Consider the following 26121-nt stretch of genomic DNA (forward strand, 5'->3'; position numbering starts at 1 on the left):
CATCCCTAGGTTGGGAAGATATCCTGCAGAAGGAAATGGCTACCCACTTCAGTACTCTTGCCTGGAGAATTCCAAGGACAGAGGAGCCTGGTGAGCAACATGACTGAGCGACTAACACTTTACTTGTGAACTTTACAAGGTTCCAGAACAACCTTTATAAGTAAAATTTCCCTTTCCTTGCAAAATGCTTTACTAACTTGCATGCACTGTTATCTATGGATCTAAGTGATTAAAAAAAATGAAAGACATTTTTATAACAGTTGTAGGTTTACAACAAAATTGAGAGAGAGCTTTCCCATATACTTCCTGTTCCCACACATGTGTAGCCCCCCATTTATTAACATTACTCACCAGAATGGCACATTTTTTTAAACCAAGGGTAAACCTACCTCAAAATCACCCAAAGGCCACAGTTTACCTTAGGATTCACCCTTGGTATTGTACATTCTATGCATTTGGACAAATGTATAATGACATATTTCACTTAGTAATATGTGACTTCCCTGGTGGCTCAGATGGTAAAGTGTCTGCCTACAATGCGGGAGACCCGGGTTCAGTCCCTGGGTCAGGAAGATCCCCTGGAGAAGGAAATGGCAATCCACTCCAGTATTCTTGCCTGGAAAATCCCATGGATGGAGGAGCCTGGTTGGTTACTGTCCATGGGGTGGCAAAGAGTCGGACACAACTGAGCGACTTCACTATCACTATAATGACATATATCCATCATTATAGTATCATAGAAAATATTTTCAATGCCCCCCCAAATTCCTTGTGTTCTGCCTAATCATCTCTCCTCTAACCCCTCGCCCCCTGGTGACCCTGGCAACCCCTGACCTTTTTACTGTCTCCATAGTTTTGCCTTTTCCAGAATGTCATATAGTTGAACTTAGGTAAACTTCTCAGATTGGCTTCTTTCACTGAGTAATATACACTGAAGTTTTGTCACATCTTTTCATGGCTTGATAATATTTCTTTCTTAAGCACTGAATAATATTCCATTATTTGCCTGTACCACAGCTTATTTACTCATTCACCTACTTGGCCGCTTCCAAGTTTTGGCAGTTATGAAAATAAGCTGCCCTAATCATCTGTGATTTGGTGCGGACATTGGTTTTCTATACTCCTTTGGATAAATACCAAAGAGTGTGACTGCAGTACCATATCTTAAGAGAATGATTAGTTTTGTAAGAAACTGCCAAACAGTCTTCTAAAATGACTTGCCTTCCCAGCAGCAATAAATGGAAGGTCCCTGTTGCTCCACATTCTCATCAGCATTTGGTGGTGGTGGTGTTCCAGATTTTGGCCCTTCTAGTAGGTATATGGCAGTACCTCATTGATTTATTTCTCATTTCCATGATGGCATTCCATGTGGAGCATCTTTCCATGTGCTTATTTGCCATCTCTGATGAGGCATCTGTTAAGGTCTCTGGCCCATTTTTTAATCTGGTTATTTGTTTTCTTATTGCTGAGTTTTACAATTTTACTTTATATTTTAAATAATGGTTCTTTACCAGGTTTGTCTTTTGCAAATATTTCCTTTCAGTGTATGGCTTGTCTTATCACTCTCTTGACAGTGTCTATTATGGAGCAGACATTTTTAATTTTAATGACGTCTAGCTCTTCAATTATTTCTTCCATGAGTTGTGCCTTTGGTGTTGTACCTAAGAAGGACATCCCTATGCCGATGGTCATCTAGGTTTTCTCCTATATATCTTCTATCAGTTTAATAATCTTGCATTTTGAAGTTATGTCTGTGATCTATTAACCTTAACCCTAGTCCTAAAAAAGTAGCAAGAAAAAAAAACAAACAAAACCTAGTTCTAAGTCATGGACCAAAGCTGACTGTGTTACAGCATAAGCCACTTGAAGTGGTAGCCGTGATTAGCCATGCAAATTCCTAATAGGACTACAATTATTAGGCATAATAAGATTATTAATATCAGGTTTTAAATCAGCTATAATCTAACTGAGTCTTTGCACATAGATAGGTGAGGACAAAATGGACCTGAGATACTTTTTTAATGTTATTGCTTTGAACTCATTAAATCCTAAAAGTGAATATTTTAAAATCGTATCTTAAATAATTAATAATTTATTTCTGCTTCTAAAAATTTGACTCAATGGAGCTACAAGAAGGAACGCTTTTATTCTAGAAGCAACAAATTAAGTATTGATTTGTTGCTGTGGACATACATGAGAAAAAATACATGCTAGTCTACATTTGCTAACATTCATTTTTCAAGAGCTGGTATGTTTGTCATACATGATGCTATAACTTGCATTTAGCTATAAAATAGTAAGAATGTATAGACAGAAAAGTGAACAAAAGATTGTATACACTGCAAAGCTTTAAAATACATTTATCCAACAGCAAAGAAAAAATGATTGTTACCTTGTGGATAAAAGAGAAAACTAAGTAAATATCGAAAGCCTTGACTACATAACAACATTATAATAAATGTCAATATTTATGGGCTTCTTTGAAGCCAAGGTAAAAAAGCAGGTTGTCTGAAACAGACAACCATTTAAAATACCTTAAAAATTCAAATCATTGAAAATTCAAGTGCTTCTTTTCTTCTAAATGTTTGCTTCATATAATAGTGAAAGAAACATGTTTATAAATAGGCATTGATGAGTTCAGGACATCTTATACACTCAAAATATTCATACAGAGTCTTTCACTATTCTGTGAGCCTTCCTACTATCTCTCTATTGCTATCAATCATAGTGTCGGAAGGAACTTTAACAAACAGATGACTGGTTCAAAAAAGGAGAAAATGTATCTGTCCTTAAGACAACCCCTTGATAGTGGATGCTGTTGTTAAGAGCCAAAGGATTTTCTCACCTTTCTATCCCATAATTTTTGTGGCATAGTCCAGGCTCTACAACACCCTATAGCCATGCTAATCTTTCATTCCAATACGTTTTCTCAGTTCAGCAGCGGTTTTTTCCAGCTGTTGGATGTTCCATTGCCATTGTCTTCTATTTGAGTGAAGCTTATTTACCTGACAGTGCAAACGCTTAAGAATTGCACCGTATCTTTTATGTTGTACCTATTAAAAGAAGAGCACATATCAACAGGGTTTGAGAAAGAAAAATAGTAAACAGCCATAAAGGATATTTTGACTACTCTAAATAGGAAAGCACTCAATTACAAATTACTTAATAAATAATAATGATAATAAAAAATAAACAGTAATTATAACTATTTATTCAATGCTTACTGCATGTTAGATACTGTGATGATAGCTTTTTACATATGATTAAATCCTCATAACTCCTTATGATATAAAGATTATTATTCTCATTTTTGTATAAACTGAAGATCAAAGAGTTTAAGTCACACACTCAAGGTTTCACAGCTGGTAAATGATGGTGTTTGGGGTTTGAACCCAAGGCAAGCATGTGTGATGAAGGGCTTTCTACTTATCAAAGTAGTTTTCAGTTAAGAGAAATGGTTTTTTTTTCCTGTATCAAGTGGTTCACTGAAACATAGACCCAACTGATCTAAAAGACCTGGGAAATAATGTAGGCCATTTTCCTGCCAGTAGGTCAGTATTTATGTGTGACACAGTACATATACCACATTTTGTTTATCCGTTCATCCATCTAAGGACATTTGGGTTGTTCCTATTTCTGGCTATTGTGACTAATGCTGCGATGAATGTGGGTGTATGAATATTCCTTTGAGAGACTGTTTTCAGTTTTGGAGGGCATATACCCTGAAGTAGAACTGTTGGATCATTTAATAATTCTGTTTTGAGGAATTGCCATGCTGTTTTCTACTCTGGTTGTATAAGTTTACGTTCTCACCAGCATGGAGGAGGGTTCCAATTCTGCACGTACTGTAAGTACTTTATATTATCTGCTTTTCTAGTCATAATCAAAGCCATCTTAGTGGGTTATGACATGGTACTTCCTTTGAGTGTGACAGTGGTGTTGTGGTAAAATGTCCTTTTTAAATGAACTGATAGAATAATATTAATAGAATAACGGGACTGCGAAAGTTACCCCTTCATTCTCATATCTGTTTAAGAGAGAGCTCTAGTCAATCAGGAAGGTGATTCTAGGTCAATACAAAAAAGAATCAGTTTGTCAAAACACCAGGCCACATTTATCAAAGTAACCAATTTGCCAAAAAAGCTTATAGCTTAAGATGGCTGTAGGGAGACAAGACTCTGGGTTTCTGGGGCCTTAAGACTCTTCCCCAGACTGTCTCCCCTTCCCTCTGTAACTCAGCTTTCCTTTCTACTGGGGGCCCTCTTCCTGGGACCCTCAGGGGAGCGCCCCTCTCTCTCAGAGTTCCTCCCTTAGTGAGCTCAGAGCTTCTTTACCTTTATCATGCCATGGCTCATTTTGATAGTATAGCAAGGACCACAGACTCCTTAGAATGCTTTTAAATGTATAAAATACAATATACAGGATTACAAAAGAAATAAATTATATGGAAACACAGTTCTGCAGAGCATCAGGGGAACTAGGACAGAGACACTCTAGGTATTCCAAAATACTGACATAAAAACTCATCAACTAAGACTTCACATAAATAACTAAAAGCTTTATATATCTTTTTAAATTTTCAGTTTTTTTAATTCTGGAAATTCAGATAGTTCATTCAAACTGGTGAACTAGGCCTCCTGATATGTTGGCAAAACCGAAACTGACTTTAAAAGAATTATAAATAAATTAGTAAACAGAAACATTATCATATTAGGTAATGAAACTATATTCAAAAGAAGGTTTTAATATATCAAATATATTCAAAGGGATATATATCAAGTTGGGCTTCCCAGGTCGTGCTAGCAGTAAAGAATCCACCTGCCAATGCAGGAGACTTAGGGATGTGGGTTTGATCCCTGGGTTGGGAAGATCTCCTGAGTAGGAAATGGCACATCACTCCAATATTCTTGCCTGGAAAATTCCATGGGCAGAGGAGCATGGAGGGTTATAATATAAACTAAAGAAAGAATAATCCATCAGAAGGGATTATGTGAAGAACACAGCATAAAAATGGGCAAGTGAAGATAGTTCCCACTCAGTGACTCTCTGATAAGAATAACACTGTTATGGAGATTGGCTCCTTGAGTGTCCAGAGCCAGAGGTCAAGAGCACTCAAACTCAAGTGATGGACTTGATTTCCATGCTCAGTAACCAGCTTTGTGATATCTGGCTTCCAGTGTCGTTTCCTTACAAGGAGAAGAAACACTAATGACTGATACAAGTTTTCTGATTTCCTTGAGAGTTTTGTGCATTCTTATAAATTAATAAACTGGCATTTAAGTTTTATATAGTTGCTGTTTGTGAACTCTAGTAACACTTCTTCATATCTCCCCAATCCTGGGATACTTACAAGGTCAAGTTTCTAATCTCATAAGGCTAAAAGGCAGTTTTGGCCAAGAAGTGACTTCGTAAAGGTGAAGGTCACATTTGGGAGCCTTCTTGGAGGCCAGCCAATTGTTCAGCCTCTATTGGTACAATTTTGACTTTGGTAAGTGTCAATACTTAAACTTGAATAGCATTATACACCTAAGGATGTAGTGGTTCTGTAGAAAATATAGCTTTTTTTGCCTCTAGGGAATGGATACATTACTATTGTTACTTACTTATTGTTACCCTTGCGGCAGAAATGAGAATAATAATGAAGCAGGGGTGGTGCCCACAGAACACAGAGGTAACAAGAACTGCCTCTTCATCCCCTTCACTCTAGACATACTTCACTTCTAGAATCTGAGTCCAGGTATGCTCTCATCTTAAGACCTCGGCACCTGTTTTTTCCTTTGCCTGAAAAACTGTTCCTCAGACTTTCATGACTAGCTCCATCACTTACGTACTCTGGTTCCTGAGATAAACTTTGCCTGGTCATGGGATATTAACTTTTTATATATACCAGCTATAGTCAATGTGAAAATATTCTGCATCTATGTTCATGAGGGACACTGGTCTGTAATTACTTTTCTGATAATGTTCTTGTTCATTTTGTGTGTCAGGGTTAGGCTGGCCTCCCAAAATAAGCTTGGAAAAGTTCCTGCCTCAATTTTCTGAAAGAATTTGCATAATCTAGATATTATTTCTTCCTTAAATATGTGATAGAATTTACCAGTGAGGTTATGTCAATCTGAAGCTTTCCTTATGGGAGGGGTTTTAATTATGAGCTCAATTTCATTGATTTCTAATTCATACCATTTATATAGCCTAATTTGAAATGGATCATAGAGCTAAACATAAAAGTAACTTCTTCCTGTGTTGATGATGATATGTGTATTTTTCAAGGAATTTGCCCATCTCATCTAAGTTGTCAAATTTATTGACATAAAGTTGTTTAAAAGAGGCTTTTATCACCCTTTTAAGTCTATAGGACCTAAAGTAGTATCCCCACTATCCTCCTTTTTCTGATCTGTATTGTTACAGTTTATCGATTTTATCAGTCTTACCAGCTTTTGGCTTTGTCAATTTTTCTGTTTTTCCATTTTCTATTTCTTTCATTTCTACTATTTATTATGTCATTTCTCCCTATTTGCTATTGGCTTATTTTTCTAGTCCCCTATGATAGAAGCTTAGATAATTGTTTCTAAACCTTTTTCCTTTCTAATATACACATTTAAAGCTGTAAGTTTTTCTCTAAATACTGCTTTAATTGTACCTCACAATATTTATATGCTGTTTTCATTATCATTCAATTTCAAATATTTTCTAATAATTCTTGTGATTTCTTCTTTGACTCACAGATTATTTATAATTATGATGCTTAATTTCAAAATGTTGATGAACTTTCTAATTTTGCTACTGTTACTGACTTCTAACTGAATTCTGCTGTGATTAAAGAATATAAAATTCTTTGAAATTTATCATCCAGTATACTGTCTATCTTGGTGAAAGTTTCATGTATATTTGAAAACAAAGTATAATCAACAGTTGCTAGGTAGAGTATTTTATAAGTGGTAATTCAGTTTAGTTGGTAGATTAGTTGTTCAAATTTTCTATATGCTTGTTTATTGATTTTCTATATTGTTCTATCAATTACACAAAAAGGTTAAGCTCTCTAGTATGACTATAGATTTGTGTCTTTTTCTTTTAATTTTGTCCATTTCTACTTCTGTATTTTGAAGCACTGTGATTAGGTAAATTTACATTCATTATTATTATTCATTTCTGACAAATTGACTGGCTCCCTTCAACTTTGGGGGTAGTCCATATCTTAGAATCTACTTGATACTAATATAGTCATGACCAGGTTTCTTAAGATTGATGTCTTCATAGTTTATCTTTTTCCATCTTTCAAATCATGTGTCTATATTCAAAATGTATCTCTTGTGAAAAAGTTATGTTATCACACTGTTTTTTCAATCCAGTCTGATAGTTTTTCCCTTTTAATTGGATTGTTTAGTCCATTTACATTTGATGTAACTAATGGTATGCTTGGATTTAAGTCTACCATTTCAATATCTGTGTTCTATTAGTCTCTTTTGCCTTTTTTATTTCTTACTTATTTTCCGTCTTCAGAGTGGATCACAGGCTTAAGTATAGAATGCAAAACCATAGAACTCCTAGGAGATAACAAAGGAGAAATCTAGATGACTTTAGGTTTGGTGATGTCATACATACATACAGCACTGAAGGCACAATTCATTAAAGAAGTAATTGATAAGCTGGACCTCATTAAGCCTTCTGCTCTATAAAAGATACTGTCAAGAGAATAAAACAAGACACAGACTGGGAGAAAATATTTCCAAAAGACGCATCTGATAACTGCTATTCAAAATACACAACAAATTCTTAAAACACAACAATGAGAAAAAATAACCAAATTAAACTAACACATATATATGGAATTTAGAAAGATGGCAATGATGACCCTGTATGCAAGACAGCAAAAAAGACACAGATGTGTAGAGCGGACTTTTGGACTCAGAGGGAGAGGGAGAGGGTGGGATGATTTGGGAGAATGGCATTGAAACATGTATACTATCATGTAAGAATCGAATCGCCGGTCTATGTCCGATGCAGGATACAGCATGCTTGGGGCTGGTGCATGGGGATGACCCAGAGAGATGTTGCGGGGAGGGAGGTGGGAGGGGGGTTTATGTTTGGGAACCCATGTACACCCGTGGTGGATTCATGTCAATGTATGGCAAAACCAATACAGTATTGTAAAGTAAAATAAAGTAAAAATAAAAATTAAAAAAAAAAATAGGCCAGAAACCTGAACAAACGCGATATCAAAGAAGACAAACAAATGGTAAATAAGTAAATGAAAATATGCCCAACATGAAATGTCATCAGGGAAATGAAAATCAAAACAACAAGATATCACTACACATCTATTAGAAAGGCCAAAATCTGGAACACCGACATCACCAAATGCTAGTGAGGATGTGGAGCAATGGGAACTCTCTCCTTCATTGCTAGTGGGAATGCAAAATGGTCCAGCCACTTTGGGAGACAATTTGGCAATTTCTTACAAAACTAACCATATTCTACCACATGGTCCAGCAATCATAATCTTTGGCATTTACCCAAAGTGCTTCCCTGGTGGCTCAGTGGTAAAGAATCTGCCTGCAATATAGGAGACTGCCTGCAATACAGGAGACCAGTTTAATCCCTGGGTCAGGAAGTTCCTCTGGAGAAGGAAATCTCAACCCACGCCAGTATTCTTGCCTAGAAAATCCCATGGACAGATGAGCCTAGCAGTATAGTCCATAGGGTCACAAAGAGCCAGATAGGACTGATCGACTAAACCAATTCAATTCAAGCGAGTTGAAAACTGATGTTTACACAAAAACAGATGCTTATAGCAGCTTTATTCATAATTTCTCACACTTGGAAGCAACCAGGATGCCCTTCAGTAGGTGAAAAATAAACTACTGTATATCCAGACAGGCTAGTTCCAAATTGGGAAAGGAGTATGTCAAGGTTGTATATTGTTACCCTGCTTATTTAACTTATATGCAGAGTACATCATGAGAAATGTCAGGCATTTAGCAATAAAAAGATAAATAAATAAAAGAAAAAAATGAGCTATCAAGCCATGAAATGACACAAGGAACCTTAAATGCAATTACTAAGTGAAAGAAGCCAATCTGAAAAGGCCACAAAGTATATGATTCTAACTATATGACAGTCTGGAAAAGGTAAAACCATGGAGACAGTAGAACCATTTTTAGAAAAGATTGGGCTTTCCTGGTGGCTCAGATGTAAAGAATCTGCCTGCAGTGCAGGAGACCTGGGTTCAGTCCCTGGGTGGGGAAGATTCCCTGGAGAAGGGACTGGCAGCCCACTCCAGTATTCTCGCCTAGGAAATCCCATGTACAGAGAAGCCTGGTGGGCTACAGTCCATGGGGTCACAAAGAGTTGTACACAACTGAGAGACTTTCAGGGCTTCCCTGGTTGCTCAGAAGATAAAAAGATTGGGGTAGAGTCCAAAAGACATAGACTCATATTCTATACTGTCTCTTATCACTAGCTATATAAAATTATATGTTATTTAAATTTTCTGAAATTCTATAAAATATGTTACTATGAGAATTTAAATGGGATAGCTTTTAAAAAGTGCTTGAAAAATACCAGGCAATCAATAAACAACAACAGATTTAATAATACTGACTATTTCTCCCTGTATTTTTGTTACCATGTTATCTAGCTATCTGAATCATTCTTACCTTGCCTTTAGTTTACCTTTCTATCTTTGTTTCTTTGGGTTTTTCACCTAGGACAGCCTTTCTAGTTGTGTAGCCATTTCTGTGGCTGACCTCAATAAGTGAATGGATTAGTTAGTTGTGTAAGTTGTATGGTATACTGTAACAAGTTAAATGTGTTTTGTTCCTGCTTCCTAGTAGCTCCGAAAGCACACTTAAATCTTCCCTGTACTTTATTTAAATTTGGAGCTCAAATTGAACAAAATTTAGGCAAGAGTAACTAGCAATGAATCTTAAGGTGCTTTACATAATACCTATTATTGCAAAATGTTACTTGCAGCACTCATCATTTGCTAAAAACTTCTTAAATGCTCTAGTTTCTCCTTCCTGAAAATGCTTAGATTTGGCAAATAACATGTTTTTAAACCTTGAACTAAAAATTACTGATCGTTGCCTAATGCTTTGTATTTGAAGCTTTGAGTTTGTATGCTTTGTATTTTGCTTCCCAATTTTTTCGTCAGTGACTCATAACTTTTTCCTCTCTCTTATCTTTAGTTCCTTTCTTCAACAATGTATTTAAAGACTTACAGTAGACAGGGGCAAAAAGGCATTTGCGGGTAAGTATCTGAAATACTTCTTTCACTCAGACATGGCCTAAAACAACCAAACATATTTACTAAAAAAAAATGTAAAATCCAAAAACCATTTTCATTTTTTCTTAATCAAAAATGTGAACAGTAGCATTAATATGAAGATTAAACATGCAAAGCACAAAATGTTTGAAAGAGTTAAACATTAGAACGAAAGAATGCTATAATGTAAGAATGCTAGGTAAAAGATGACCAAGAACTGCACCAAGGCCACAGCTGAATACATCCAGAAGGGGAAGAAAAAAAAAGACTCGAAAAAGAAATAAGTAATAAAAATCTGTTTAAATTTATCCTCTCAAAAAACTGGTTGTTTTGAGAAAGAGGTTACTTGTATCAATGATGAATTCTCATCAAGCAATAAGAGAAATTGTTGGGGAAAAAAAATGCAGTGTTCTCAAGGCAATGCTGTGGCATTTGTCCTTCAGTGCTATAGTTTATTATAGATAATCTCTAATTTCTTAGATTTTCATTTTTTAATTTCATTTTTCAACCATAATATAGTAATAGAATTAAGGACTATTTTTAATACATTAGAGTTGATAAAACTAAGATTAAAAAGTTTGGACTCTGAGGGAGAAGGAGAGGGTGGGATGATTTGGGAGAATGGCATTGAAACATGTATACTATCATGTAAGAAATGAATAGCCAGTCTAGGTTCGATATAGGATACAGGATGCTTGGGGCTGGTGCATGGGGATGATCCAGAGAGATGATATGGGGTGGGAGGTGGGAGGGGGGTTCAGGACTGGGAACTCATGTACACCCGTGGCCGATTCATGGCAATGTATGGCAAAACCAATTATAAAGTAAAATAAAGTAAAAATAAAAATTAAAAAAAAAGTATAAAAGAATCTTTAGTAACTCTATTATGAAAGCTTAAAAAGCTTTGAATTTCACCATAATAAGTATAATGATGAAAACATTAAAAACTGAATATTAAGCTCAGTGACATTCCATCTAAATCTAACATTAGTAGTCACTTACATCACCCTTTACCGCTAAATATACCCATGTACACTTCTGCTTCTGTCAAAATAAAGTATAAGTATTTCATATAACTACTCCTCATGCCAAGTAGAACTAAAAACCCTGGACACTGGATATATTATTAACTAACATAAGAAGTTCTGAAAGGTGGAGAGAAGAAGGCAAACTGACTGGAGGCCTTAGAATTCAAGGAATGACTTGGTAATAGCTCCCTGGGTTTTCACTGGGCCTCATACATCACAGATAAGAGGAAGGAAGAAAGAAAGCTTGAAATGCCAACAGATGCAGACAACAACAAAACAAAACAAAACAAATCCAGGAAAAGCCTGCTCTCTAATCAAAGGCCCAGGAAAAGGGCAGCCTAAGACTGAAAATTTGAGGTAGTAGTCACTCTACTGAAGTCAAACACCACGGAAAAAACAATGGCTCCACCACCACCCACACCAGCAAACACTGAGTGGAAAGCCTAAACTTTCACCATTGCTGGGCTATAACAGGGCCCCAGTCCTGCTGCTGGGCTGGTGTCAGAGAAGGCTGAGTGGGGAGACAGGACTCTTCATTCTCTCTGGAAAGTAACAACCACATCCCCTGGTGTGAGGGCAGCCCCTCTTGGGGAGGCTAGACTTCTGCTCCATCTAGTGGCTAACAAGGCACTCTCCCCCTTCCCACTGGGAGAGTGTCAGAGGAGGCCTAGTGGAGAGTCGAGGTTTTTTATCTTCACTCAGTAGTAGCAAGGTCGCATCTATGTGGGAGCAGTAATGAGGTGCTCCTGCCCCACCCAGCCAGGGGCTTATCAGTAGAAGCCAAGTGGGCAGCCAGGACTCCCACTTCTGGCCAGCAATAACAGGAAGTCATTATTCCCTCCACGAGTGTCCATGGAGTCTCTGAACTTCTACTACTATGTGGAAGTAACAATGATACAGAACCTTACAACATAATACCCAACATGTCCATATTTCAACAGAAAATCACTCACCAAAGCAAGAACCAGGAAGCTCTCAAACTAAATAAGAAATAACAATCAACATGTGCCAACACCAAGAAAATGCAGAGATTAGAATTATCTGGTGGGCATTTTAAAGCCATCATCATAAAAATGTTTCAATGAGTAATTAAGGAATGTGCCTGAAACAAATAAAAATATTAAAAGTCTCAGAAAAGGAGTAAAAGATACAAAAAAAAAACAAATGGAAAAGACACAATAACTGAAATAAAAAACTTAGTGGGGTGGTTCAATAACAGAATGGAGGGGATAAAGGACAGAATCAGTGAATGTAAGATAGAACACTAAGGAGTATGGAATATGACCAACAGAGACAAAAGACTGAAAAAAAGAAATGAAGAGAGCCTCAGGGACCCGTGGGACTCTATCAAAAAAACGACCTATAATTTCTGCCGTGAGAGTTCTGGAAGAGTAGGAGAAAAAAGGCAGACCTGCAAAAGTTTCAAATAAATTAGAACTGAAAATTTCCAAAATTTAGCAAAAGACATAAGCCTACAGAACTGAGACATTAAGAATTTTCAAAATCAGATAAATCCAAAGAAATTAATTCCAGAAAAAACCCACTCCAGTACTCCTGCCTGGAAAATCCCATGGACGGAGAAGCCTGGTAGGCTACAGTCCATGGGGTCACTGAGAGTCAGACACCGACTGAGCGACTTCACTCAAAGACAGCAAAGCTTGAAAGCGGCAAGAAACAAATGTCTGAGAGGAAAACAATTCAATTCAAATGACAGTGAATTTCCCATTAGAAATTACGGAGACCAGAAAGAAGTGGCACAGCATTTTTCAACTGAAAAGAACAGTTAACCCAGAAATCTATATCCAGCAAAAACATCTTTCAGAGATGAAAAGGGGAACGGAGACATTTTCAGATTAAAAACAAAAAAAATCCCAAGACTGCCACCAGCTGACCTCTCCTAAAAGAATGAATTTAGAAGCTTGAAAGATAAAGAAAACATTAAAGGAGTAAATCTTAGAACATCAGGTAGGAAGAAAGAATGTGGTGGAGCAAAAATACAGATAAATACAATAGACAGATGAAAAGGGCATAGCTAAAGGGTATCAGGTTTCTTTTGAGGTGATGAAAATTTTTAAAATCGACTATGGTAATGGTTACATGGGCTTCCTTGGTGGCCCAGTAGTAAAGAGTCCGCCTGCAGTGCAGGAGACGCATGAGACGTGGGTTCAATACCTGTATTCATATTAAAAATCATTTAATTATGCATTTTAAATGAGTGAATTATATGTTATGTGATTTATATCTCAATAAAGCTGTTTAAAAAATCAGAATCGTGGTAGCCTGAGAAAAAGGGACAAGAGATCTTTCTAGGCATGATGCAGAAGTTTTATATCTTGTTCAGTCATTGTAACACTGCTGCTGCTGCTGCTAAGTCGCTTCAGTCGTGTCTGACTCTTTGAGACCCCATAGACGGCAGCCCACCAGGCTTCCCTGTCCCTGGGATTCTCCAGGCAAGAATACTGGAGTGGGTTGCCATTTCCTTGGTATATATATAAATTGTCAAAATTAAACAAGCTGCTGCTGCTGCTAAGTCATGTCAGTCATGTCCGACTCTGCGACCCCACAGACAGCAGCCCACCAGGCTCCCCTGTCCCTGGGATTCTCCAGGCAAGAACACTGGAGTGGGTTGCCATTTCCTTCTCCAAGGCATTAAAGCGAAAAGTGAAAGTGAAGTTGCTCAGTCCTATCAGACTCTTAGCGACCCCATGGACTGCAGCCTACCAGGCTCCTCCGTCCATGGGAGTTTCCAGGCAAGAGTACTGGAGTGGGTTGCCAGTGCCTTCTCCGAAACAAACTAAAGCCTTACAAATAATGTACCTACTCTTATGACAGCTCTACTTTAATAAAAATTATTAAGAATCTCAAATTTCTTTCCAAAACGCTTTTACCAGTTTGTTCTCATACCAATAGTATTTTAGAATTCAGGTGGTCCACATCTTACAAATTTTAATATGGATAATTGACAGGCCAAATTTGGGGCCTTATTTTGGGGTCTGATTTATCAGTCCCTTACTGTTAATGAGGTTGGTCATCATTTCCATCGGGTTTTATCTTTTTTTATATATATTTACGTTTTAAAAGGTAAGACTTTTCAAACCATATTCCCAAGGTTCTATGGCTTGTTTGAAATTTTCTTATCACTTAGTCACTTATGTATGTTACAAATACACCCTCTCAAAACAAGTCTAGTCTTCTTTATTGTTATGCTGCATCTCAATAATCTAGAAATTTATGATATAGCCAAAAGTAGTATTTAATCATGCAGTTTGGATATATGTCTGTGTCTTTTAAAATAAATACTTCTGTAATGCAAATGCAAAGTAATTTTGTCCCTTACATTATCTTTAATCCTTGTGGGAGTCTATGTATGTATGTGTTCAGAGGTAGGAATCTAATTTTACTGCAAAATTGTTGTAATTTTTTCACATGACTAACATTTCACTTGTTCCATTTATGATGGATTATTTCTGGATTCCTTTTTTCTGCTTCATTAATCATTTTTTCTATTTCTATGCCACATATATAGGTTTATAATAAATCTTGATATTTAGAAGGGTAAAAATACCCATTTATTTACACTGCTAGTAAAATAGAAGATAAAATCATGGTGTTTCTTAAAGAGAATGTTTTGTAAAGGGGAGGACTTTTGTCTTCAAATTCCTGTTGCTTTTTGATTGTGTCAAATTAGTCACAAGCAAGTTGAAAATATGTATCTTTTTATTTTCCAAAGTAATTTTAAAGGGTGAAAATTATTTGCCCTTAACAACATACACTTTTCCCTTTTTGTTCTCCACTCATCTAAACAATGACTATAAGGTCTACCAGTGGCATCTCAAATTTAGTCTCACTTTTAATTTATCATTCAGTTTGTTTTCTAATTGGACTATTGAAAATTACAGATAGGAAATCAGAGGTTTAAAATACCAACACTTCCATTGTCTTTACTTTGAAGAGTCTTTAATTTCTGTCTATGAGTGGTCCTTTTTGACTGGATAGCCTCTGCTGTCTATCCATATTAATTGGTTACAAAGCTGATGGAATGTGGAGAAGGAAGTGGCAACCCACTCCAGTATTCTTGCCTGGGGAATTCAGTGGACAGGGGAGCCTGGTGGGCTACAGTCCATGGGGTTGCAAGAGTTGAACGTGACTTAGCGACTAAACCACCACCACCACCACCAGATGCGACTAAACCACCACCACCACCACCAGATGGAATGAGACCTGAAAAAACTCAAAGTGAAAGTGAAAGTGAAGTCGCTCAGTCGTGTCCAACTCTTTGTGAGCCGGTGGACTGTAACCTGCCAGGCTCCTCTGTCCATGGGATTCTCCAGGCAAGAATACTGGAGTGGGTTGCCATTTCCTTCTCCAGGGGATCTTCCTGACCCAGGGATTGAACCCAGGTCTCCCGCCTTGCAGGCAAAGGCTTTAACCTCTGGGCCACCAGGGAAGAACTCTTAAGTCAGACTGAAATAAGACTGAGTACTCGATTTTCTTGAATACGTTCAATTATCTGAATATTTTGGGAGTTATCTATACTTATCTATTAATAGTTTGGATGTATCAACTGTTTTTCGTAGTTCTTTTTGGTTCTCTAGCTAGTAAACTACACAAATTATGACTACAGTATTAATAAAAGTTTAAAAAATGATCCCATAAAACATTGAAATGCAGATATTTAAGACTTACCTCTATTTCTTTTCTTAATTTTTCATGTGTCTTTATTTCTTCCTGAAGAAAACAAGTTTGTTCACTGATGGATTCTTCTACAGTTGCAATTTCATCCTTCAGTTTTGTAATATCTTCCTGTATGTTTATAAAATTTAAAATATACATGTCAAACAATGAATCGCCAATATAAATCCAAGATTTCAGTGTTTCTATAATTTAAGAAGATTAACCATCACATTTAATTTTGATTAATACGATTAGAATGTTACTTCTATAGGTATAAGGAACGAGAAAGCATTATTCAAACAAGCAAACCTTAGATTTGAAGATACAGAAGTAAAAACCAAATGAAAACAAGACACAAAGGAAAGCGGAAGTCATAGCAGCAACTGTTTGGCAATGGTGTATAGGATATTTTTTTAATTCTTAGGGAGAAATAATAGATATTTTAAGTTTTTGTCTCCCAAAGTCTTCAAAGAATATTAAGAAAAAGATGCTTAGGGTGCAATTATTAATTCACATTGTTTGTGTAACAGCATTAAGAACACTAAATAGATTTTAATTGGTCTGGATCCATTAGACTGGAAGCTAGTTAACATTTTTGTGAGTCATACTTTCTGTAACAAATGGATTAATTGTTCATCTGATTTTGTTGGACCATATATTTTTATTAATCCACAAGGGATCTGGGGATGTTTCCTTTACGCATTTGTACTTTTGACATAGTTGTTACATAACTCATGCACTTATACAAGTTTTTAAAAGCTGTGAATCCAGTTAGAGCACTCATGGGTATTCTACCAAGTTAATGATAATTTATCGCTGAGTAAGTGTACTCACAAAAAAAGGAATACTAGAAAATGTTTTAATAAGTGATATTTCAAACCTGTGCTTGTCTCATCAGGTTTCCTTCTGGATTCTGGAGATCCAGCTTAAGTTCCTCTTTCATTGTCTTTAGTTTTTTTACGAGGTCTCGTTTCTCATTGAGTTCAGTCATAAATGACCATTTGTTCTCTACCTCTCTCAAACTATCTTTATGTGCTTTTATCTTGGCATAGTATTCATTATATTTTATCATTTGTTCCTCAAAATTTTCTTGGGAAGTTTCTATGTCAGATTTAAGCTTCACATTTTCTGCATGTAAGGATTTGATTTGATTTTCCAGGTCTCCACACTGAAGTCTGGTATTCTGTATGGCAGCATCTTGCTGATAAATTTGCCTTTCTGTTTCTTTAGTTTCTGCAGAGACAGATGCTATTTGTGTTTCAAGCTCATGAAGTTCATTCTGTAAGATATTTCAAGATTATTGTTATTAATTCATGATATTCAACATGAAAGAAAAGCCATTGTTTTGATCCAGTGTATAGAAAAATCACTTAACATAAAAAATATTTTTTATCAAATATAGAAAAATTGATGCATAATAGAGACATGTAATAAAGTAATGAAATTATCTTATAATCAGAGGGAGCCCAGGGTTACATATTTCTTATTTTTTAATGTTCATCTAATTCTCAGTATTAAAATTTTATCATTTGTCTTGACATTTTATATATAAAAAATACTTTACAATAATTTTAACAATATATTTATGGGCATCAGAAGTACAAACTAAAGAAAAATTTATGATAAAAATGATAAAACTGAGTTAAAAGAACAAAAGATCTAAGTTCTAGTGCCCTTAACTGCTGTTTACTGGGGTGCTTATACTTGCTGTGCTGAGTTGCTCAGTCATGTCAGACTCTTTGTGACCCCATGGACTGTAGCCCACCAGGCTCCTCTGTCCATGGAGATTCTCCAGGCAAGAATACTGGAGTGCGTTGCTATGCCCTCCTCCCCGGGATCTTCCCAACCCAGGGATCAAACCCAGGTCTCCTGCATTTCAGGCAGGTTCTTTACTGTCTGAGCCACCAGGGAAGCCCATGATCAAATAGCAAACGTAATTATCCTATTCAAGCCTCACTTTCTTCACTTGTAAGATAAGTATGAAGGTATATTTATCTTTGCCTCCCATGTGGTGCAGTGGTAAAGAATCTGCATGCCAGTGTAGGAGGTTCAGGAAACGTGGGTTCGATTCCTGGGTCAGGAAGATCTCCTGGAGAGGGAAATGGCAATCCACTTCCACAGTCTTGTCTGGACAATCCCATGGACAGAGGAGCCTGGTGGGCTACAGTCCACAGGGTTGCAAAGAGTCAGACATGACAGAGCACACATAACTCTTACCTCTTTGGGACATTTGGCATTTCTAACCAGCATCTGCTTTTTAAACCTACCCAACACTCGTCTCTGCTTCTCAGATACCTCTGAGCATTCCTTCTCTGGCTCATTGGTTTCTTCAAATATAGGTTTCCCTCGGGGGGCAGTCATCATAATTTTCTTCTCTCATTCTATCTATACTCCTTGGATAATCTTACACATACTTAGATCTTGAGATACATATATACTGATGATTCACAGAATGTAAGTGGCTATTAAGTCCTATGCCCAGCTACCACTGGGCATCTCAAATTCATTGTCCAAAAATCAGACGACACCTCCCCTCCTGTGGCCCATCCTATTCTCCCTTGTATCAGTTGCCAATTGTCAGAACCACAAAAACTCTGTAACACACTAGTGTGTATTGCTACCCACTAGGTGGTTCTGTTAACTTCAGGTGGATTTGTTCAAATGTCTGGAGATTGGCGGTCTGTAAAATGGTTTAGGTTGGCTCCAATTGGGCTGACCTGGGTGTCTTGGCTTTGCTTCACGTGTATCTTATCCTCCAGTGGGCCAGGTCAGGCACGTCCTTCTCATGATTACAGTAGATGGAAAGAATGGAAGCCCAATTATGTAAAAACTTTTTCAAACTCCTGTTAGAATAACATCTGCTAACATACCATCTGGTCACATGATCAAACTTCTCAGTGGAGGGGTAGAAAGTATGTCCACCCACTATGGGAGGTGATTATAATGATAAATGGTAAAGGGTAAAATATACACAAGGATGAATATTTGGGACCAAAACTGCAAATTACCACACCTCTATATTCCCAAACTTAGTTAATGGTATTTCTTTGGGAGCCATATTTAATTTCTCACTTCTGTTTATATTTAGTGTTAGTTGCTCAATCGTGTTCAACTCTTTGTGACTCTGTGAATTGTAGCCCACTAGGCTCCTCTGTCCATGGAATTCTCCAGGCCAGAATACTGGAGTGAGTAGCTGTTCCCTTCTCCAGGGGATCTTCCTGACCCAGGCATCAAGCCTGAGTCTCCTGCATTGCAGGCAGATTCTTCACTGTCTAAGCCATCATGGAAGCCCTCTTTATATTTAACCATTCATCAAATTCTGTAGATTTTCCCACCAGTATTACTATAGGCTTTTATTCTTTTTCTTCTATCTAGTATGGTCATCCTCTTTAAATTAATGTATAATTATGGGAGGGAAGCACTTCACTAAGAAGGCAGACTCAGCCTATCCTTTTCTTGACAGAGACAGGAGAGGGAAGTACACTGAAAGATACAACATGCTGATGAACTTCAATCTTTATCTCCAGTTTTGATATTTAAAATGCTCATCTGACATTCTGTTTGGATATCTAACAGCCATCTCAATATACATATTCAGAAAAGAGCTTTCAATTTTCAAGCCCAATATGCTCCTCTTTCAGCCTTTCTGATTTCAATAAACTTTCCACCTTGGATACTAAAAAACCTAGAAGCCATTCTTGATTCTTCCCTTTATCTTATCCCCACAACCTATTTAACAGCAAACCTTGAAGCCTGGGCCTCTAAAATAAAATCCCAACTCACTTCTGACCAGTCTTTGTAGCATGGCCCAGCTCGTAACTGGTCTCCCTGTTTCCATGCTTCTTCCTCTCCCTCCCATAGGTTTTTTAGAATCAGTCTGTCAAGTTCTCTAAAAAATCCTGCTGGAATTTTGAGTAGAACTGCTTTTAAACAATAGACAGACAAGAAAGACCTGATATGTTAACAATACTGAATCTTATGATTCATGAAAATGGTATATCTCTCTATTTTGGTCTTTAATTTCTCTCAACAGTGTGTTGCAGTTTTTAGTACACAGGTCTTACATCTTGTCTTAGTTTGATATAGCACAGCCATAACAAAATATCATAGACTTAGTGGCTAAAACAACACAAATTTCTCTCTCACAGTTCTGTAGGCTGGACAGAGTGTTAGGAGAGTCAGGTTCTGGTGAGAACTCTTCCTGGCTTGCAGAGGGCCAACTTCTCACTGTGTCATCACATAACAAAGAGCAAGCTCCCTGGTATCTTTTCTTCTAAGGGCACTAACTCTACCACCAGGATCCCACCCACATGATATCATCTAAGCCTAATTACCTGACAAAGACCTCATCTCCAACCACAGCCACGTGGGTTTTTAAGGCTTCAGCATATGAATTTTGGGGGTGATACAAACATTTAGTCTATAATACTTTTGTTAAATTTACCCCTATTTCATAATTTTGATGCCACTGTAAATAATAATGCTTTTTAAATTTCAATTTCTGATTGTTTCTTTTAAAATGTACAAATGCAACTGGTTTTTATAATTAATCTTATCTCGCAACCTTTCTAAACTCCCTTCTTAGTCAGGAAAAAGTGAAAGTAATGTCCGATTCTTTGCGACCCCATGGACTATACAATCCATGGAATTCTCCAGGCCAGAATACTGGAGTGGGTAGCCTTTCCCTTCTCCAGGGTATCTTCCCAACTCAGGGATTGAACCCAGGTCTCCCAAATTGCAGGTGGATTCATATTAGTCCTAACAGATTTTAAAATAATAGATTCCTTAGGATTTACTCAAAAAAATCATGCTGTATGTGAATAAAAACTTTTATTCCCTCCTTTCCAATCAGGATACCTTTTATTTCCTTTTCTGTGAAGGAGTGGCTTGAATTATCAGTACCACAGAATGAGCAGAAGTGATAAGAAGACATATGCTTGCCTTATCCCTGATCTTAGGAGAAAAATATTCAGTCTTCCACTATTACGTATGTTGCCTGTAGGATTTATGTAGATGCCGCTTTTGGTTGGTTAGAACTTTCTTCTATTCCTAATTTGCTGGTAGTTTTTATCTTAAATTGATATTGGATTATAACAAGTATCTTTCATGCATCTAGAATTCTCTTTCTAAAACATAAGTTTAATCATTCACTCTTTTGAAGTCTATCAAAACCCTCTCATCAACTCTAAAATAAAATTTAAGCTTCTTTTCATGTTATACATCTCTTATTGCTTCTCAAAATACACTCTATGTTATTCCACTACCAAACTACTTATAGCTCTATGAATGTACCAATGCTATTTCAGGCCTCTGAATTTTCTCAGGGTTTTTTTTTTTTTTTTGCCTAGAATATCACATCCTCATTTCCCTTTAACCCTCAAACCAATCCCATATACCCAATCATTCTAGTGAACTCCAGCTATTCTTTAAAACTCAACTGATCCCTCCTTTTTCAATGTTAAATCTGTGTTTATATCTCTATTGTTGACATACTTCCCTGCATGTAATTATTTGTTTAGTTATTTGTCTCCCTCTTCAACACATGGTGAGGACTTCTCTGGTGGCTCAGATGGTAAAACACTTGCAATGCAGGAGACCCAGGTTCCATCTCTGGGTCAGGAAGATCCCCTGGAGAAGGGAATGGCAATCGAACCAGGATTCTTGCCTGGAGAATTCCAGGGACAGAGGAGCCTGGGGGGCTAAAGTTCATGGGGTCACAAAGAGTCCGATATGACTGACTAACACTTTCACTTTCATTTTCAACAGATGGTGAGTAGCTTAAGAGTGAGGACAATGTTCAGCAAAATGCTTAACAGAAATTAGGTTCTCAATATAAATGAAATAACATCTCTAAAACTCCTTGAAGATTGACAAGTTTTATGAAATGATTCTTTATAGAAATCTAAGACATTCTTATTTTTATATTATATCCTACTGTCAACATGCATTTTTTCCTAAAGTGACTTAGTTCAGTTCAGTCACTCAGTCCTGTCTGACTCTTTGCAACCCCATGGACTGCAGCACACCAGGCCTCCCTGTCCATCACCAACTCCTGGAGCTTGCTCAAACTCATGTCCATTGAGTCAGTGATGCCATCCAACCATCTCGTCCTCTGTCATCCCCTTCTCCTCCTGCCTTCAATCTTTCCCCACATCAGGGTCTTTTTCAATGAGTCAGTTCTTTGCATCAGGTGGCCAAATTGGAGTTTCAGCTTCAACATCAGTCCTTCCAATGAACGCCCAGTACTGATCTCCTTGAGGATGGACTGGTTGGATTTCCTTTCAGTCCAAGAGACTCTTAACAGTCTCCAACACCACAGTTCAAAAGCATCAATTCTTCCGTGCTCAGCTTTCTTCACAGTCCAATTCTCACATCCATACATGACCACTGGAAAAACCACAGCCTTGACTGGACAGACCTTTGTCAGCAAAGCAATGACTCTGCTTTTGAATATGCTGTCAAGATTGGTCATCACTTTTCTTCTAAGGAGCAAGTGTCTTTTAATTTCATGCAATGCAAATATTTACAAGAAATCTATACTAGCACATAGTGTAATTATTATCATATCTGTTGTTGCATTAATGCCTAAAACCATATTCAAAATCTGGCCCTACACTGCCCACCAGCGTCCCAGCAAGGATACCTTAAGTAATGTTTACAAGTATTCTTTCATTTAATTATCATGAAAACCTTACAGATAGGTCCTATTATTATTTCCATTTTACAAATGAGAAAACAGAAGCATGGAAAGATTAAATCAAGGAGCTAGAAGCAGCAAATCATCTCCTGGCAATTCAGATCTAGAGTACATTCTTTTCATATCAATGATACATTTAATTTTAAAAATCTTTAAAAAAGTAAAAACACTTTCATTTTTCCTTCTTCAGCTTTATTAACAGAATAATTATGTCTATGCTGAATACAAAAACAAGTATGGTTTTCAGATTCCTGCGATGGAATTATGAACATATTTTGAAATTTAAGTGTTAGTTGCTCAGTCGTGTCTGACTCTCTGTGACCCCGTGGACTATAGCCTGCCAGGCTCCTCTGTCCATGGGATTCTCCAGGCAAGAATACTGAAGTGGGCTGCCATTTCCTTCTCCAGGAAAAACTGAAGGAACACAGAAATGTTCCTTATCTTCCTGAAATGTTCCTTATCTACCTGAAATGTTCACTGGCAACTAGTAATTTCTAAGCCACATCTTTAAAAATACTGGCTTAAAAACTTAACCTTCCTTCAATTCAGCATTTTAGGAAAAACTATCAAGCAAATTTAAAATAATTCTATGTGATCATTGTGTTTTATATGCTTATCTGTATGATGACATTGTTGAATCTCGGCAAAAATGTTCCTCAAAACTGGAATATTCATGTAGATTTTACTTAAGGATGTTACGTGTGCTTAGTCACTCAGTCATGTCCAACTTTTTGTGACCCCATGGATATAGCCCACCAGGCTCCTCTGTCCATGGGAATTTTCCAGTGAAGAATACTAGAATGGGTTGCCATGCCCTCCTCCAGGGGATCTTCCCAACCCAGGGATCGAACCCAGGCCTCCCACATTGCAGGTGGATTATTTACCATCTAAGACACCAGTGAAGCCCTTACTTAAGGACACCAGAATAATTTAGAAGGTATAAATATGAACATTAGAAATGTTATATTGCTTCCTCAGAAATTATTCAGTTCAGTTCAGTTGCTCAGTCGTGTCCAACTCTTTGTGACCCCGTGAATTACAGCACGCCAGGCCTCCCTGTCCATCACCAACTCCCGGAGTTCACTCAGACTCACATCCATCGAGTCGGTGATGCCATCCAGCCATCTCATCCTCTGTCGTCCCCTTCTCCTCCTGCCCCCAATCCCTCCCAGCATCAGAGTCTTTTCCAGTGAGTTAACTCTTCGCATGAGGTGGCCAAAGTACTGGAGTTTCAGCTTTAGCATCATTCCTTCCAAAGAACACCCAGGGCTGATCTCCTTCAGAATGGACTGGTTGGATCTCCTTGCAGTCCAAGGGACTCTCAAGAGTCTTCTCCAACACCACAGTTCAAAGGCATCAATTCTTTGGCGATCAGCTTTCTTCACAGTCCAGCTCTCGCATCCATACATGACCACTGGAAAACCCATAGCCTTGACTAGACGGACCTTTGTTGGCAAAGTAATATCTCTGCTTTTCAACATGCTATCTAGGTTGGTCATAACTTTTCTTCCAAGGAGTAAGTGTCTTTTAATTTCATGGCTGCAGTCACCATCTGCAGTGATTTTTGAGCCCCCCAAAATAAAGTCCTCTTACTAATTTAATATAGTTTTGAAGAACATAAAAACTCATTTACAAGACTTTGTGAAATAGGTTACCTGCAAATGGAACAGAATTTTTCTGTTTCTTTCTATTTCTGATATTTGTGATTGTTGTTGCTTTGCAACTTGTTCTACAGCATCGGTTAATGAAGATGTGTCTTGTTTAGCCAGAGCTAGACAAAAAGAGTAAAGTACATAATAAAAATCTAAATGCAAACATTCTAAGAAACTAATGTTTCATCACCCAAAATCATGAAAATTGTGATGTTTTCTCATTAACAAACTAAATTTAGGGTTGATATTCTTCCCTTTCTGACTATAAACAAAACTAAAATCAAAGGCCATGATAATAGACAATTCAAAGTCACCTAATGCAATACTACACCTGTTCCTTTATGGAACATTATAAATATTTTGATTGTCCTAAAAATTTTTATCTAGACCATCTGCACATATACTATAATTATAGTGCTACCATAACAACTATTTCTCAATTACAGTTGATGAATTTTCATTATAGGCCTGCATTTTCAGGTTGTTATGCCTTTTCTAAACACTCTAGAAGCTACCTCCTGGCAGTTTTCCTCTATTCTAATTTGCTACTAATTTTAACCCAATTTTCCTATGACACTACTTTTTCTGTTACTCCTCGTCTTTCAGCTCTATATTTATGAAAAGTGCTTGATTACCTTCTTTGGGAACTCCTTGACTCTTCCTTTCGTTTTCTGACATTCTTGTGTCTCTTTCCACCTTTTCAGTTCACCTTTTCTCATACAAAATAATCAGTGCTGATAATCTTTCACTTTTCTTTTTTGTGTGTTGTGTGTTGGTGATCCTGAAAGTAAATTAACTGTCAAATGTGTCACAGGGATGGCAATGGCATTCATCATCACTTCCAGGAAGTAAAATACAATGATTGAGTGAGAGACTGGGGAAGAAAGTAGAACTCTCTATGGATCTTGCTAGTCCTGCTTTTTAGCTAGTATGACCCTGAGAAGTTTCTTAATTCATTTGATCATCAATGTCCTCGTCTGTAAAACTTCATAGGGCTAGTGTAATAATGAATGTGGGCTTCCCCAGCTGGTGCTAGTGGTAAAGAATTCACCTGCCAATGCAGGAACCACAAGAGAGGAGGTTCCCAGAGACCTGGGAATGTGGGTTCCCAGAAGTGGGTCAGGAAGATCCCTTGGAGTAGTAAATGGCAACCCACTCCAGTATTCTTGTTTGGACAATTTCCTGGTGAGAGGAGCCTGGTGGACTACTGTGGTCCATGGGGCCACAATGAATTGGACATGACTGATCACACAAGAATGAATGTATGTAACATACTCCACACAGTATCTGACATATATCTTAAGTAAATAATTATTATGGATCAGTAGCTGGTACCTCCAGTACTATTGTGAAGTGTATTCTAAAACTACAACCAGAATCTGTGAAAAACAGTAATAAGATGGACTAGCAACTTCTGCCATGGGTACAGGATGCAGGGAATATGGCATTCCTGTCCAGTGCCAGCCAAGGTAAGCCTTACAGAGGTTTAAAATCACCAACCTCCTCTATACTTAGGAGAAACTGATGAGATATTTTTCTATCTTGAAAGAGGAAAAGAAAGAGTTCTTTCCTCTACTAGTGAATGAATGCAAGGAATGAATGCTGAGTTGGCAGAATTAAAGACATTACCAGTTTTTGGAAAAAGCATATCTGATTTTGCCTGTCCATCCCTGTACAGAAGAAATCACACAATTCTGCATGATTAATAAAAGGAATGTAATGTTTCTGCTTAACATTTGAACATATGGATTTTTCTTTTTAGATGAAATCTTAAAAAAAAATCTTAGTAGATTTTTTTTATAGAAC

The 26121-nt window shown here is 37.2% G+C and overlaps 1 protein-coding gene across 2 annotated transcripts; it reads right to left on the minus strand.

Moving 5' to 3' along the window:
• Positions 1-2129: 2129 nt before the first annotated feature.
• On the minus strand, positions 2130-25096 carry CCDC122 (coiled-coil domain containing 122). Of its 2 annotated transcripts, none has more exons than XM_069601265.1 (5): positions 24951-24993; positions 24319-24434; positions 16847-17245; positions 15979-16095; positions 2130-3053 (listed from the first exon to the last, which is right to left on the minus strand). In XM_069601265.1, exons 1-5 carry the CDS (start codon positions 24991-24993, stop codon positions 2904-2906), a joined length of 825 nt encoding a protein of 274 aa, XP_069457366.1. In that variant the 3' UTR covers positions 2130-2903. The 2 variants fall into 2 exon arrangements, with proteins under 2 accessions (XP_069457366.1, XP_069457367.1); XM_069601266.1 differs by lacking the exon at positions 2130-3053 and adding an exon at positions 7469-7544 and having other exon boundaries at positions 24951-25096.
• Positions 25097-26121: the final 1025 nt, after the last annotated feature.

Source organism: Ovis canadensis, chromosome 10 (assembly GCF_042477335.2).
Source record: "Ovis canadensis isolate MfBH-ARS-UI-01 breed Bighorn chromosome 10, ARS-UI_OviCan_v2, whole genome shotgun sequence".
Classification (NCBI taxonomy): domain Eukaryota; kingdom Metazoa; phylum Chordata; class Mammalia; order Artiodactyla; family Bovidae; genus Ovis; species Ovis canadensis.